Source organism: Rattus norvegicus, chromosome X, assembly GCF_036323735.1.
Source record: "Rattus norvegicus strain BN/NHsdMcwi chromosome X, GRCr8, whole genome shotgun sequence".
NCBI lineage: Eukaryota > Metazoa > Chordata > Mammalia > Rodentia > Muridae > Rattus > Rattus norvegicus.
The window spans coordinates 37,355,483-37,368,457 of record NC_086039.1 but is presented as its reverse complement, the minus strand read 5'-3'; the positions used below and the strand labels follow the sequence as shown (position 1 = coordinate 37,368,457).

General features: G+C 41.4%; 1 protein-coding gene across 3 annotated transcripts in view; it reads left to right on the top strand.

Moving 5' to 3' along the window:
- The window catches only part of Scml2 (Scm polycomb group protein like 2), a 154,573-nt gene that overhangs the window by 118,008 nt on the left and 23,590 nt on the right, over window positions 1-12,975 (top strand). For all 3 annotated transcript variants that reach the window (XM_039100194.2, XM_039100195.2, XM_063280419.1), the window contains one exon: window positions 113-196. In XM_039100194.2, the coding sequence (XP_038956122.1) occupies window positions 113-196 (84 nt within the window). The remainder of the gene's footprint in view (window positions 1-112; window positions 197-12,975) is intronic.

The window sequence follows — 12,975 nt, the reverse complement described above, 5'->3', positions numbered from 1 at the left end:
GCAAGAGTATTTCTCATTAGAAGCTTTGTTATTTAGCATACACAGTGGAAGATAATGTGTTCTAGCTTTAAAGGTTTATAACTTTTGTCTTTCATTTTATAACCCAACAAAGCTGAGGCAAAACCCAAGGGCAGAAGAGTCACCAAACCTAGGAAAGACCAAGACCAATTTTTAGCAGATGAAGAAGCCATGCCAGGTGATTGCTTTGCTTGTTTTTCTTATCTTGATTTTCAAGATGTTTCCTCACTATTGAATGATAGCATATGTTTTGAAAAAGGACAGGGGTTTCTGTGTTAAGAAAACAAATACAAAACGTAGCACAGTGATAAATTGATGAAAATTCCTCTGTTCAAAATATGTGTTGGCTATTCTAATAAAGTCGTCCTTTCAGAGAATTAAATTGTTTCCTGATTATGAAAAGTTACTATACCTAAAATTTCATTTTGACTGATATGTTTGTTTAAAATAATATTTTATTTTTAATGATTTATGTAGGATATCATGTTTCTTTTCTTTCTTAACAAAAAAGTCTTTTTATTGGATATTTTTTATTTACATTTCAAATGTTATTCCCTTTTCCTGTTTCCCAGCCATAAGCCCCCAATCCCATCCCCCTCTCCTTCTATAAGGGTGTCCCCCTCCCCAACCACCCTCCTTCCCACCCCTCTGTATTCCCTTGCACTGAAAGGACCACCCTTGGCAGGACCAAGGGCTTTTCCTCCCATTGGTGCCCAACAAGGCCATCCTCTGCTACATATGCAGCTCGAGCCATGGGTCTGTCCTCTTTGGGCAGTTGTTTAGCCCCTGGGAGCTGTGGTTGGTTGGTATTGTTCTTAAGCCTCTTCAGCTCCTTCAGTCCTTTCTTTGATTCCTCCAATGGGGACCCCGTTCTCAGGTCAATGGTTTGCTGATAGCATTCATTTCTGTATTTGACATACTCTGGCTGAGCCTCTCAAGACTCGGCTATATCAGTCTCCTGTCAGCATGCATTCCTTGGCTTCATCAATCTTATCTAGTTTTGGTGACTGTATATAAATGGACCCTATACCCAGGTTAGGGCAGGTTCTGAATGGGCATTCCTTCAGTCTGTGCTCCAGACTTTGTCTCTATATCTCCTTTTTTTAATACTTTTGTTCCCCCTTTTAAGAAGGAGTGAAGCATCCATATTTTGTTCATCCATCTTCTTGACCTTCATGTAGTCTGTGGATTTTGGGTAATTTGAGCTTTAGAGCTCATAACCACTTAACAGTGACTATGTATCATGTAGGGGTTTTTTTTGTTTTTTTGTGTGTGAATGGTTTACCTAACTTGGGATGATATTTTCTAGTTCCATCCATTTCCCTGTGAATTTCATGAAGTTATTGTTTTTTTCTCCATCTTTATTAACTTGGGTATTTCTTATTTACATTTCAATTGTTATTCCCTTTCCCAGTTTCCAGGCCAACATCCCCCTAGCCCCTCCCCCTCCCCTTCTATATGGGTGTTCCCCTCCCCATCATCCCCCCATTACCACCCTCCCCCCAACAATCACATTCACTGGGGGTTCAGTCTTGGCAGGACCAAGGGCTTCCCCTTCCACTGGTGCCCTTACTAGGCTGTTCATTGCGACCTATGTGGTTGGAGCCCAGGGTCAGTCCATGTATAGTCTTTGGGTAGTGGCTTAGTCCCTGGAAGCTCTGGTTGGTTGGCATTGTTGTTCATATAGGGTCTCATGACACTTCAAGCTCTTCCAGTCCTTTCTCTGACTCCTTCAACAGGGGTAACGTTCTCAGTTCAGTGGTTTGCTGCTGGCATTCACCTATATATTTGCCATATTCTGGCTGTAGGAGAGATCTACATCTGGTTCCTGTCAGACTGCACTTCTTTGCTTCATCCATCTTACCTGGTTTGGTGGCAATATATGTATGGGTCACATGTGGGGCAGGCTCTGAATGGGTGTTCCTTCAGCCTCTGTTCTAAACGTTGCCTCCCTATTCCCTCCCAAGGATATTCTTGTTCCCCTTTCAAAGAAGGAGTGAAGCTTTCACATTTTGGTCATCCTTCTTGAGTTTCATGTGTTCTGCGCATTTAGGGTAATTCGAGCATTTGGGCTAATATCCACTTATCAATGAGTGCATACCATATGTGTTTTTCTGTGACTGGGTTACCTCACTCAGGATGATATTTTCTAGTTCCATCCATTTGCTTATGAATTTCATGAAGTCATTGTTTTGATAGCTGAGTAATATTCCATTTTGTAGATGTACCATATTTTCTGTATCCATTCCTCTGTTGAAGGGCATCTGGGTTCTTTCCAGCTTCTGGCTATTATAAATAAGGCTGCTATGAACATAGTGGAGCATGTGTCTTTGTTATATGTTGGGACATCTTTTGGGTATATTCCCAAGAGAGGTATAGCTGGGTCCTGAGGTAGTGCAATGTCCAATTTTCTGGGCAATCTGCAGACTGATTTCCAGAGTGGTTGTACTACTCTGCAATCCTACCAACAATGGAGGAGTGTTCTTCTTTCTCCACATCCTTGCCAGCATCTGCTGTCACTTGGATTTTTGATCTTAGCCATTCTCACTGGTGTGAGGTGGAATCTCAGGGTTTTTTTGATTTGCATTTCCCTTATGACTAAAGATGTTAAACATTTCTATAGGTGTTTCTCAACCATTTGGCATTCCTCAGCTGTAAATTTTTTTTTTTTGGAGCTGGGGAATGAACCCAGGGCCTTGAGCTTGCTAGGCAAGTGCTCTACCACTGAGCTAAAGCCCCAACTCCTATAAATTCTTTGTTTAGCTCTGTACCCCATTTTTAATAGGGTTATTTGTCGCCCTGCAGTCTAACTTCATGAAATTTTTGTATATTTTGGATATAAGCTGTTGTGGGATTGGTAAATATCGTTTCCCAATCTGTTGGTTGCCGTTTTTTCCTAACAACAGTGTCCTTTGCCTTACAGAAGTTTGCAGTTTTAAGAGATCCCATTTGTCGATTCTTGATCTTAGAGCATGAGCCATTGGTGTTTTGTTCAGGAAATTTTCTCCAGTGCCCATGTGTTCGAGATTCTTCCCCACTTTTTCTTCTATTAGATTGAATGTATCTGGTTTGATATGGAGGTCCTTGATCCACTTGGACTTAAGCTTTGTACAGGGTGATAAGCATGGATCGATCTGCATTCTTCTACATGCTGACCTCCAGTTGATCCAGCATTTGTTGAAAATGGTATCTTTTTCCATTGGATGGTTTTAGCTCCTTTGCCAAAGATCAAGTGACCATAGGTTTGTGGGTTCATTTCTGGGTCTTCAATTCTTTTCCACTGATCTACCTGCCTGTCTCTGTACCAATACCATACATTTTTATCACTATTGCTCTGTAATACTGCTTGAGTTCAGGGATAGTGATTCCCCCTGAAGTCCTTTTATTGTTGAGGATAGTTTTAGCTATCCTGGGTTTTTTGTTATTCCAGATGAATTTACAAATTGTTCTGTCTAACTCTTTGAAGAATTGGATTGGTATTTTGATCGGGATTGCATTGAATGTGTAGATCGCTTTTGGTACAATGGCCATTTTTACTATATTAATCCTGCCAATCCATGAGCATGGGAGATCTTTCCATCTTCTGAGATCTTCCTCAATTTCTTTCTTCAGAGGCTTGAAGTTCTTATCATACAGATCTTTCACTTGCTTGGTTAAAGTCTCACCAAGGTATTTTAAATTATTTGGGACTATTATGAAGGGTGTCATTTCAATAATTTCTTTCTCGGCTTGTTTCTCTTTTGTGTAGAGGAAGGCTACTGATTTATTTGAGTTAATTTTATACCCAGCCACTTTGCTGAAGGTGTTTATCATGTTTATAGTTCTCTGGTGGAACTTCTGGGATCACTTTAGTTGACAATCATATCCTCTGCAAATAGTTTAATTTTGATTCCTCCTTTCCTATCTGTGTCCCTTTAATCTTCTTTTGTGGTCTAATTGCTCTGGCTAGGACTTTGAGAACTATATTGAATAAGTAGGGAGAGAGTGGGCAGCCTTGTCTAGTCCCTGATTTTAGTGGGATTGCTTCAAGTTTCTCTCCATTTAGTTTAATGTTAGCAACTGGTTTGCTGTATATGGCTTTTACTATGTTTAGGTATGGGCCTTGAATTCCTGTTCTTTCCAGGACTTTTATCATGAAGGGGTGTTGAATTTTGTCAAATGCCCTCTCAGCATCTAATGAAACGATCATGTGTTTTTTTTTCTTTCAGTTTGTTTATATAGTGGATTTTGTTGATGGTTTTCCATATATTAAACCATCCCTGAATGCCTGGAATGAAGCCTACTTGATCGTTATGGATGATTGTTTTGATGTGGTCTTGGATTCAGTTTGCAAGAATTTTTTTGAGTATCTTTGCATCGATATTCATAAAGGAAATTGGTCTGAAGTTCTCTTTCTTTATTTGGTCCTTGTGTGGTTTAGGTATAAGAGTAATTGTGGCTTCATAGAAGGAATTCGGTAGGGCTCCATCTGTTTCAATTTTGTGGAATAGTTTGGATAATATTGGTATGAGGTCTTCTATGAAGGTTTGATAGAATTCTGCACTGAACCCATCTGGACCTGGGCTCTTTTTGGTTGGGAGACCTTTAATGACTGCTTCTATTTCCTTAGGAGTTATGGGGTTGTTTAACTGGTTTATCTGTTCCTGATTTAACTTCGGTACCTGGTGTCTCTCTAGGAAATTGTCCATTTCCTGCAGATTTTCAAATTTTGTTGAATATAGGCTTTTGTAGTAGGAGCTGATCATTTTTTGAATTTCCTCTGATTCTGTAGTTATGTCTCCCTTTTCATTTCTGATTTTGTTAATTTGGACATACTCTCTGTGTCCTCTCGTTAGTCTGGCTAAGGGTTTATCTATCTTGTTGATTTTCTCAAAGACCCAGCTTTTGGTTCTGTTGATTCTTTCTATGGTCCTTTTTGTTTCTACTTGGTTTTTCAGCTCTAAGTTTGATTATTTCCTGCCTTCTACTCCTCCTGGGTGTATTTGCTTCTTTTTGTTGTAGAGCTTTTAAGTGTGCTGTCAAGCTGCTGATATATGCTCTCTCCTGTTTCTTTCTGCAGGCACTCAGAGCTATGAGTTTTCCTCTTAGCACAGCTTTCATTGTGTCCCATAAGTTTGGGTAGGTTGTACCTTCATTTTCATTAAATTTTAAGAAGTCTTTAATTTCTTTCTTTATTTCTTCCCTGAACCAGGTTATCATTGAGTAGAGCATTATTCAACTTCCATGTATATGTGGACGTTCTTCCCTTATTGTTATTGAAGACCAGCTTTAGGCTGTGGTGGTCTGATAGGGCACAGGGGATTATTTCTATCTTTATCTGTTGAGGCCTGTTATATAACCGATTATATGGTCAATTTTGGAGAAAGTACCATGAGTTGGTGAGAAGAAGGTATATTCTTTTGTTTTAGGATAGAGTGTTCTATAAATATCTGTCAAATCCATTTTGTTCATCACTTCTCTTAGTCTGTCTACGTCTCTGTTTAATTTCTGTTTCCATGATCTGTCCATTGATGAGAGTGGGGTGTTGAAATCTCCTACTATTATTGTGTCAGGTGCAATGTGTGGTTTGAGCTTTTGTAAGCTTTCTTTCATGTATGTAGGTGCCCTTGTATTTGGAGCATAGATATTTAAGATTGAGAGTTCATCTTGGTGTATATTTTCTTTGATGAATATGAAGTGTCCTTCCTTATCTTTTTTGATGATTTTTGGTTGAAAATTGATTTTATTCGATATTAGAATAGCTATTCCTGCTTGCTTCTTCAGACCATTTGCTTGGAAAGTTGTTTTCTAGCCTTTTACTGTGAGGTAGTATGTCTGTCTTTGTCTCTGAGGTATATTTCCTGTAGGCAGCAAATGTTGGGTCCTCATTGCGTATCCAGCTTGTTAATCTATGTCTTTTTATTGGGGAATACAGTCCATTGATGTTGAGAGATATTAAGGAATAGTGACTGTTGCTTCTTGTCATATTCCTGTTTGGATGTGAGATTATGTTTGTGCTTTTCTTCTCTTTGTTTTGTTGCAAAACTATTAGTTTCTTGTTTTTTTCTAGGGTGTAGCTTGCCTCCTTGTGTTGGGCCATACCATTTATTATCCTTTGTAGTGCTGGATTTGTAGAAAGATATTGTGTAAATTTGATTTTGTCATGGAATATCTTGGTTTCTCCATCAATGTTAATTGAGAGTTTTGCAGGATACAGTAACCTGGGCTGGCATTTGTATTCTCTTAGGGTCTGTATGACATCAGTCCAGGATCTTCTGGCCTTCATAGTTTCTGGCGAGAAGTCTGGTGTGATTCTGATAGGTCTGCCTTTATATGTTACTTGACCTTTTTCCCTTACTGCTTTTAATATTCTTTCTTTATTTTGTGTGTTTGGTGTTTTGACTATTATGTGACGGGAGGTGTTTCTTTTCTGGTCCAATCTATTTGGAGTTCTGTAGGCTTCTTGTATGTCTATGGGTATCTCTTTTTTTAGGTTAGGGAAGTTTTCTTCTATGATTTTGTTGAAGATATTTACTGGTCCTTTGAGCTGGGAGTCTTCACTCTCTTCTATACCTATTATCCTTAGGTTTGATCTTCTCATTGAGTCCTGGATTTCCTGTATGTTTTGGACCAGTAGCTTTTTCCGCTTTACATTATCTTTGACAGTTGTGTTGATGATTTCTATGGGGTCTTCTGCTCCTCAAATTCTCTCTTCTATTTATTGCATTCTGTTGGCGATGCTTGTATCTATGGCTTCTTGTCTCTTCCTTTAGTTTTCTGTATCCAGTGTTGTTTCCCTTCGTGCTTTCTTTCTTTTTTTTTTCCTTTCCTTCCTTATTAACTTGAATGTTTCTTATTTACATTTCGAGTGTTATTCCCTTCCTGGTTTCCAGGCCAACATCCCCCAACTCCTCCCCCTCCCCTTCTCTATTGCTGTTCCCCTCCCCATCCTCCCCCCATTACCGCCCTCCCCCCAGCAACCACGTTCACTGGGGGTTGAGTGTTGGCAGGACCAAGGGCTTCCCCTTCCACTGGTGCTCTTACTAGGCTATTCATTACTACCTATGCAGTTGGAGCCCAGGGTCAGTCCATGTATAGTCTTTGGGTAGTGGCTTAGTCCCTGGAAGCTCTGGTTTGTTGGCATTGTTGTTCATATGGGGTCTCAAGCCCCTTCAGGCTCTTTGCGTCCTTCCTCTGATTCCTTCAAAGTGGGTCCCGTTCTCAGTTGTTCTCAGTTCAGTGGTTTAATGATGGCATTCGCCTAGGTATTTGCTGTATTCTTGCCGCGTGTCTCCGGAGAAATCTGCATCCAGTTCCTGTCGCCCTAAACTTGACCTTCAGGTGTTCCTGTGGGCGTGAGTCCTGAGTCTACCAGGCAGGTCACTTGGAGTAGAAAAGTTGGTTTTACCTCTGGTCTCAGGCCTGGAGTCGCTTCTCAGAGCCAGGTTTCAGCTCTCCATGAGGGCAGCAACCACAAGGGCCTGCCCCACCTTTTCTCGGGTCCCTGTGCACAGGGGGCCCAGATGGCGCTAGGCGTTTTCCTCTAGAGTCAGAAGTGTAGGCAGAGAGTATTCTCCTCTGGCTTCCCAGGCATGTCTGCCCCTCTGAATGTCTAGCTCTCCCTCCCGTGGGATTTGGGTGCAGGAAGCTCTTTGACCGGGTCCCTTTAGATTCGGGCGGTGTCTGGACTGCAGTGTTGAGTGCCCCTATCTTCCTGTTCCCAGAGGCCCTATACGGTTTCCTCTTGGGCCAGGGATGTGGGCAGGGGTGGGCAGTACCGGAGGTCTCTCCTGCCCTGCAGTCTCAGGAGTGTCCACTTGTCTTGGCAGTGAGCTCTCTCTCCCACGGGGTTTAGGAGCAGGGACCTAGGCTGGAATCATTGAAGTTAGGGCCCCAGCTAGAAACTGGAAGTGTCCAGTCCCAGAGGAATTTTGCCTTTGTGAGTCCTGAGTCCACCAGGCAGGTCACTTGGATCAGAAAAGTTGGTCTTACCTCTAGTCTCAGGCCTGGAGTCCCTTCTTAGTGCTGGGTTTCAGCTCTCCGTGAGGGCAGCGACCAGAAGGGCCTGCCCTGCCTTTGCTCAGGGCCCTGTGCACAGGGGTCCTGGATGGCATTTGATGTTTTCCTCTAGAGTCAGAAATGTGGGCAGAGAGTAGTCTCCTCTGGCTATCCAGGTGTGTCTGCCCCTCTGAAAGTCTAGCTCTCCCTCCGAAGTTACTGTTTTTGATAGCTGAGTAGTACTCCATTTTGTAGATGCACCACATTTTCTGTATCCATTCCTCTTTTGAAGGGCATCTGGGTTCTTTCCAGCTTCTGGATATTATGAATAAGGGTACTATGAACATAGTGGAGCATGTGTCTTTGTTGTATGCTGGAGTATCTTTTGGGTATATGCCCAGGAGAGGTGTAGCTGGATCTTCAGGTAGTGCAATGTCCAGTTTTCTAAGGAACCTCCAGACTGATTTCCAGAATGGTTGTACCAGTCTGCAGGCCCACCAACAATGGAGTAGTGTTCCTCTTTCTCCACATCCTTGGCAGCATCTGCTGTCACCTGAGTTTTCGATCTTAGCCATTCTGACTGGTGTGAGGTGGAATCTTAGGGTTGTTTTGATTTGCATATCCCTGATGACTAAAGATGTTGAACATTTCTTTAGGTGCTTCTCCACCATTCAATATTCCTCAGGTTTGAATGTTTTGTTTAGCTCTGTATTCCATTTTAAATAGGGTTATTTGGCTCTCTGGAGTCTAACTTGATGAGTTCTTTTCGAATATTTTGGATATAAGCCCTCCAACTGTTGTAGGATTGATAAAGATCTTTTCCCAGTCTGTTGGTTGCCGTTTTGTCCTAACCATAGTGTCCTTTGCCTTACAGAAGCTTTGCAGTTTTATGAGATCCCATTTGTTGATTCTTGATCTTAGAGCGTAAGCCATTGGTGTTTTGTTCAGGAAATTTTTTCCAGTGCCCATGTGTTCGAGATTCTTCCCCACTTTTTCTATTAGTTTGAGTGTGTCTGGTTTGATGTGGAAATCCTTGATCCACTTGGACTTAAGCTTTGTACAGGGCAATAAGAATGGGTCAATTTTCATTCTTCTACATGCTGACCTCCAGTTGAACCAGCACCATTTGCTGAAAATGCTATCTTTTTTCCCACTGGATGGTTTCAGCTCCTTTGTCAAAAATCAAGTGACCATAGGTTTGTGGGTTCATTTTGGGGTCTTCAATTCTCTTCCATTGATCTACCTGCCTGTCTCTGTACCAATACCATGCACTTTTTCTCTCTCACTACTTTATGTAATACTGCTTGAGGCCAGAAATGTCCATTCCCCCTGAAGTAAAGAAACTTAAAGTTGCTTTAATCATGTTTACGCTCTACTGAACATTGTCTCTGCATAGAGTGTGGATGATATCAGTCTATTGAAGAAAACTTTTTTTTATCAGTAGTTGCCAATTTTCGATGTAGATTTTTAGCTAACTGTTGGGCTTGTATCTGCCTCATCCTTGGTGGGATTTTGTCTGGATTGTGCATATGTAGGTCCTGTGCATTGTGTCATTTTCTTTGTTAGCTTGCAAGTGTGCTTCTCAGTTGCTTCCTAAAACTACTCATTCATCAAATTCGTTTTCTACTTTTGGTTAGCATCTTTCTATCCAATTTTCTACATACACAACTGTATTTCGAGGCCATTGGAGTGATATAGATATTTCATTTTATGATTGAGCACTCCAAAGTCACTCACTCTGTGGAGGTGGTCAAGTTGTAGGTCTTTTTGCTAATTACAATGGCAAGAAGTTTCTCTGAGGAGGGCGGAATAAATCACAATGATTATTGATCATTAGTAATCAATAGACATATGCCATTCAGTGCAAATCATTTTATACACTGTGTCCACATACCTGAATGTTGCTTGTAGTATTTTACCTAGGAAATGTTACATATCTTGTCACAGGTCCTTTTGACTCATTACCAATATTAATTTTGGGTTCCATAAGATGCCCAAAATGTATCTGATTGCCATATCCCCCATAAATTATGCCACTATTGTCCCAGTGGGTATATCTTGTAGGTAGGTGGTTATTGTCGCTTTCTCAGTTTGTGACTTCTTGCTATTGTAGTCACTTTTCTTTTCTGGTAGTGTATATTGCATCTTTTCATACTCTAAGACATAGCCAGTTGAAATGAAGCTTCATTTTGTATACCAGCTGTTTTGTTCCATGTTCCTTTACATAATATGTGGTGTGTTCAGCAAATCCAAAGCACCTCTGAGATTCTTGCTCTCAGGTTGTAGAAGGAAATCAGTAGCATTGGCAATTCCCTATAGTATTAGATGTGGGATCTTTTGGACCACTTTGGCCAACACTTCAAAAAGTGGTTACTACATTTTTTAGATACTAAGTTGTGTTTTCGTGGCCTGTGTTGTCAAGGTGGTATGTTGTACTTATTTCAGGAAGTTTTTATTGTGCTAGGTTTCTATTTGGCTTTTTCAAGAAGCTTTTCTTGTATTAATTTTTCCCTTATTTACCCTCTATTTTTCCCTCTCATCTCCCATCCCCTTTAATTTTGCTGTTCTATTTTCCCCTTTATAACACTATATTCTGTTTTTCTTTCCTTGGAAGATCCTATCTCCCCCTTTTGGTCCCTCTATCTTCCTAACCTCTGTGGTGTTCTACAAGTAACACATATCTGAAACTAAAAGCTAGCATATGTATTTCATTCTGAGTCTCTATTATCTAACTTTAGATGATTTTTTTCTAATTTCAACAGTATACATATGAATTATATAATTTTTTTTCTTAAGAGTTGGATAATATTCTATGGTGTAAATATCACATTTTCATTATCAGTTGATAAATATCTAAGCTTTATCAATTTCCAATTATTACGACTAGAGCAGAAGTGAACATGATCTGCAGTTATCTCAGTAGTAGTCTGTAGAGTCCTTTGAGTATATATCCAAGAGTGGCATAGCTGGTGCTAGAGGTAGATCGATTTCCATCTTTCTGAGGAACCACCACACTGATTTATATAGTGGCCTTACAAGTTTGCACTTCTACCAGCAATGGATGAGTATCCTCCTTATCCCACATCCTTGACAGCATAAGCTGTCATTTGTATTATTAATCTTGGAGATTCTGGCTAGGGTAAGGTGAGGTTTTATGTGTTTTCCTAGTAGGTATGAATGTTTAACATTTCCTTCCTTCCTTCCTTCCTTCCTTCCTTCCTTCCTTCCTTCCTTCGTTTATTTATTTTTACACTCCGATTTTATTCCCCTCTTGGTCCACCCCGAGAGTTCCACATCCAATGACTTCTCCTTGCTATAACCCCTTCCTCCCCCCTTCTACATCTCCACAAGGATGACCCCACACCACCAGACCTCTAAACTTCCCGAGACCTCCAGTCTTTTGAGGATTAGGTGCCTCTTCTCAGAATGAACGCAGACCTGGAGTCCTCTGCTTTATATGTGTTGGAGGCCTCATCTCAGTTGGTGTATGCTGCCTGGTTGGTGATCCAGTGTCTAAGAGATCTCAGGGGTCCAGGTTAATGGAGACTGCTGGTCTGCCTAAAGGGTTACCCTACTCCTTAACTTCCTCCAGCGTTTCACTAATTCAAACAGAGGGGTCAGCAGCTTCTGTTCTTTGGTTGGGGGCACATATCTACATCTGATTCTTTCAGCTGCTTGTTGGGTCTTTTGGAGAGCAATCATGGTAGTTCCCTTTTTGTGAACACCCCATAGCTTCAACGATAGTGTCACATCTTGGGCTCTCCCCTTGAGCTGGAACCCCCTTTGGGCCTGTCGCTGGACCTTTTTTTCCTCAGGATCTTCTCCATTTCCATCCCTGCATTTCTATCAGACAGGAAGAATTATGGGTCAGAGCTTTGGCTATGGGATAGCAGCCCCACCCCTCACCTGATGTCCCATCTTTCTGCTGGAGGTGGACTCAATGAGTTCCCTCTCCCCACTGTAGTACCTTTCAAGTGCCTTTCATCTAGTGTCCCTTTGAGTCCTGAGAGTCTCTCACTTCCCAGGTCTCTGTTACATTTAGAGGATCCTCCCAACCTCCTACCTCCTGAGGTTGCCTGTTTCCATTCTTTCTACTGGCCCTCAGAGATTTAGTCCTTTCCCCCCACCCAATACTAGATCACGGCCCCTCTCCCTCCATCCCCTCTTCTTTCCCTCCCCTATCCTTCCTTCCCCTTTTGGTTGCTTTCTTCTCCCTCCCAAGTAGAACTGAGGCATCCTCACTTGGGCCCTTCAGCTTGTTGACCTTTTTTAAGTTCTGGGTACTGTATCTTGAGTATTTTGTGCTTTCCTTTTTTGGCTAATATTCACTTATTAGTGAGAACATACCATGCATGCCCTTTTGGGTTTGAGTTACCTCACTCAGGATGACATTTTCTAGTTCCACCCATTTGCCTGCAAAAATCGGAATGTCCTCTTTCTTAATAGCTGAGTAGTATTCCATTGTGTAAGTGAACCACATTTTCTATATCCATTCTTCTGTCGTGGGACATCTGGGTTGTTTCCAGCTTCTGGCTATCACATGTAAGGCAGCTATGAACATAGTGGAACATGTGCCCCTGTTGCATGGTGGGGTATCTTTGGGTATATTCCCAAGAGTGGTATTTCTGGATATTTAGGTAGGTCTATTTATAATTTTCTGAGGAACCTCCAAATTGATTTCCAGAGTGGTTCTACCAGTCTGCAATCCCACCAGGAGGGGAAGAGTGTTCCTCTTTCTCCACATCCTCGCCAGCATCTGCTGTCACCTGAGGTTTTGATCTTAGCCATTCTGAATGGTGCAAGGTGGAATCTAAGGGTCATTTTGATTTGCATTTTCTCTGTTCACTAAGGACTTTAAACATTTTGAGGTGCTTCTCAGCCATTCAAGATTCCTCTATTGTGAATTCTCAGTTTAATCCTACACCCCAGTTTTTGAATGGGTTGTTTGGATTTTTTTGGTGGTAAGCCTATTGAGTTCTT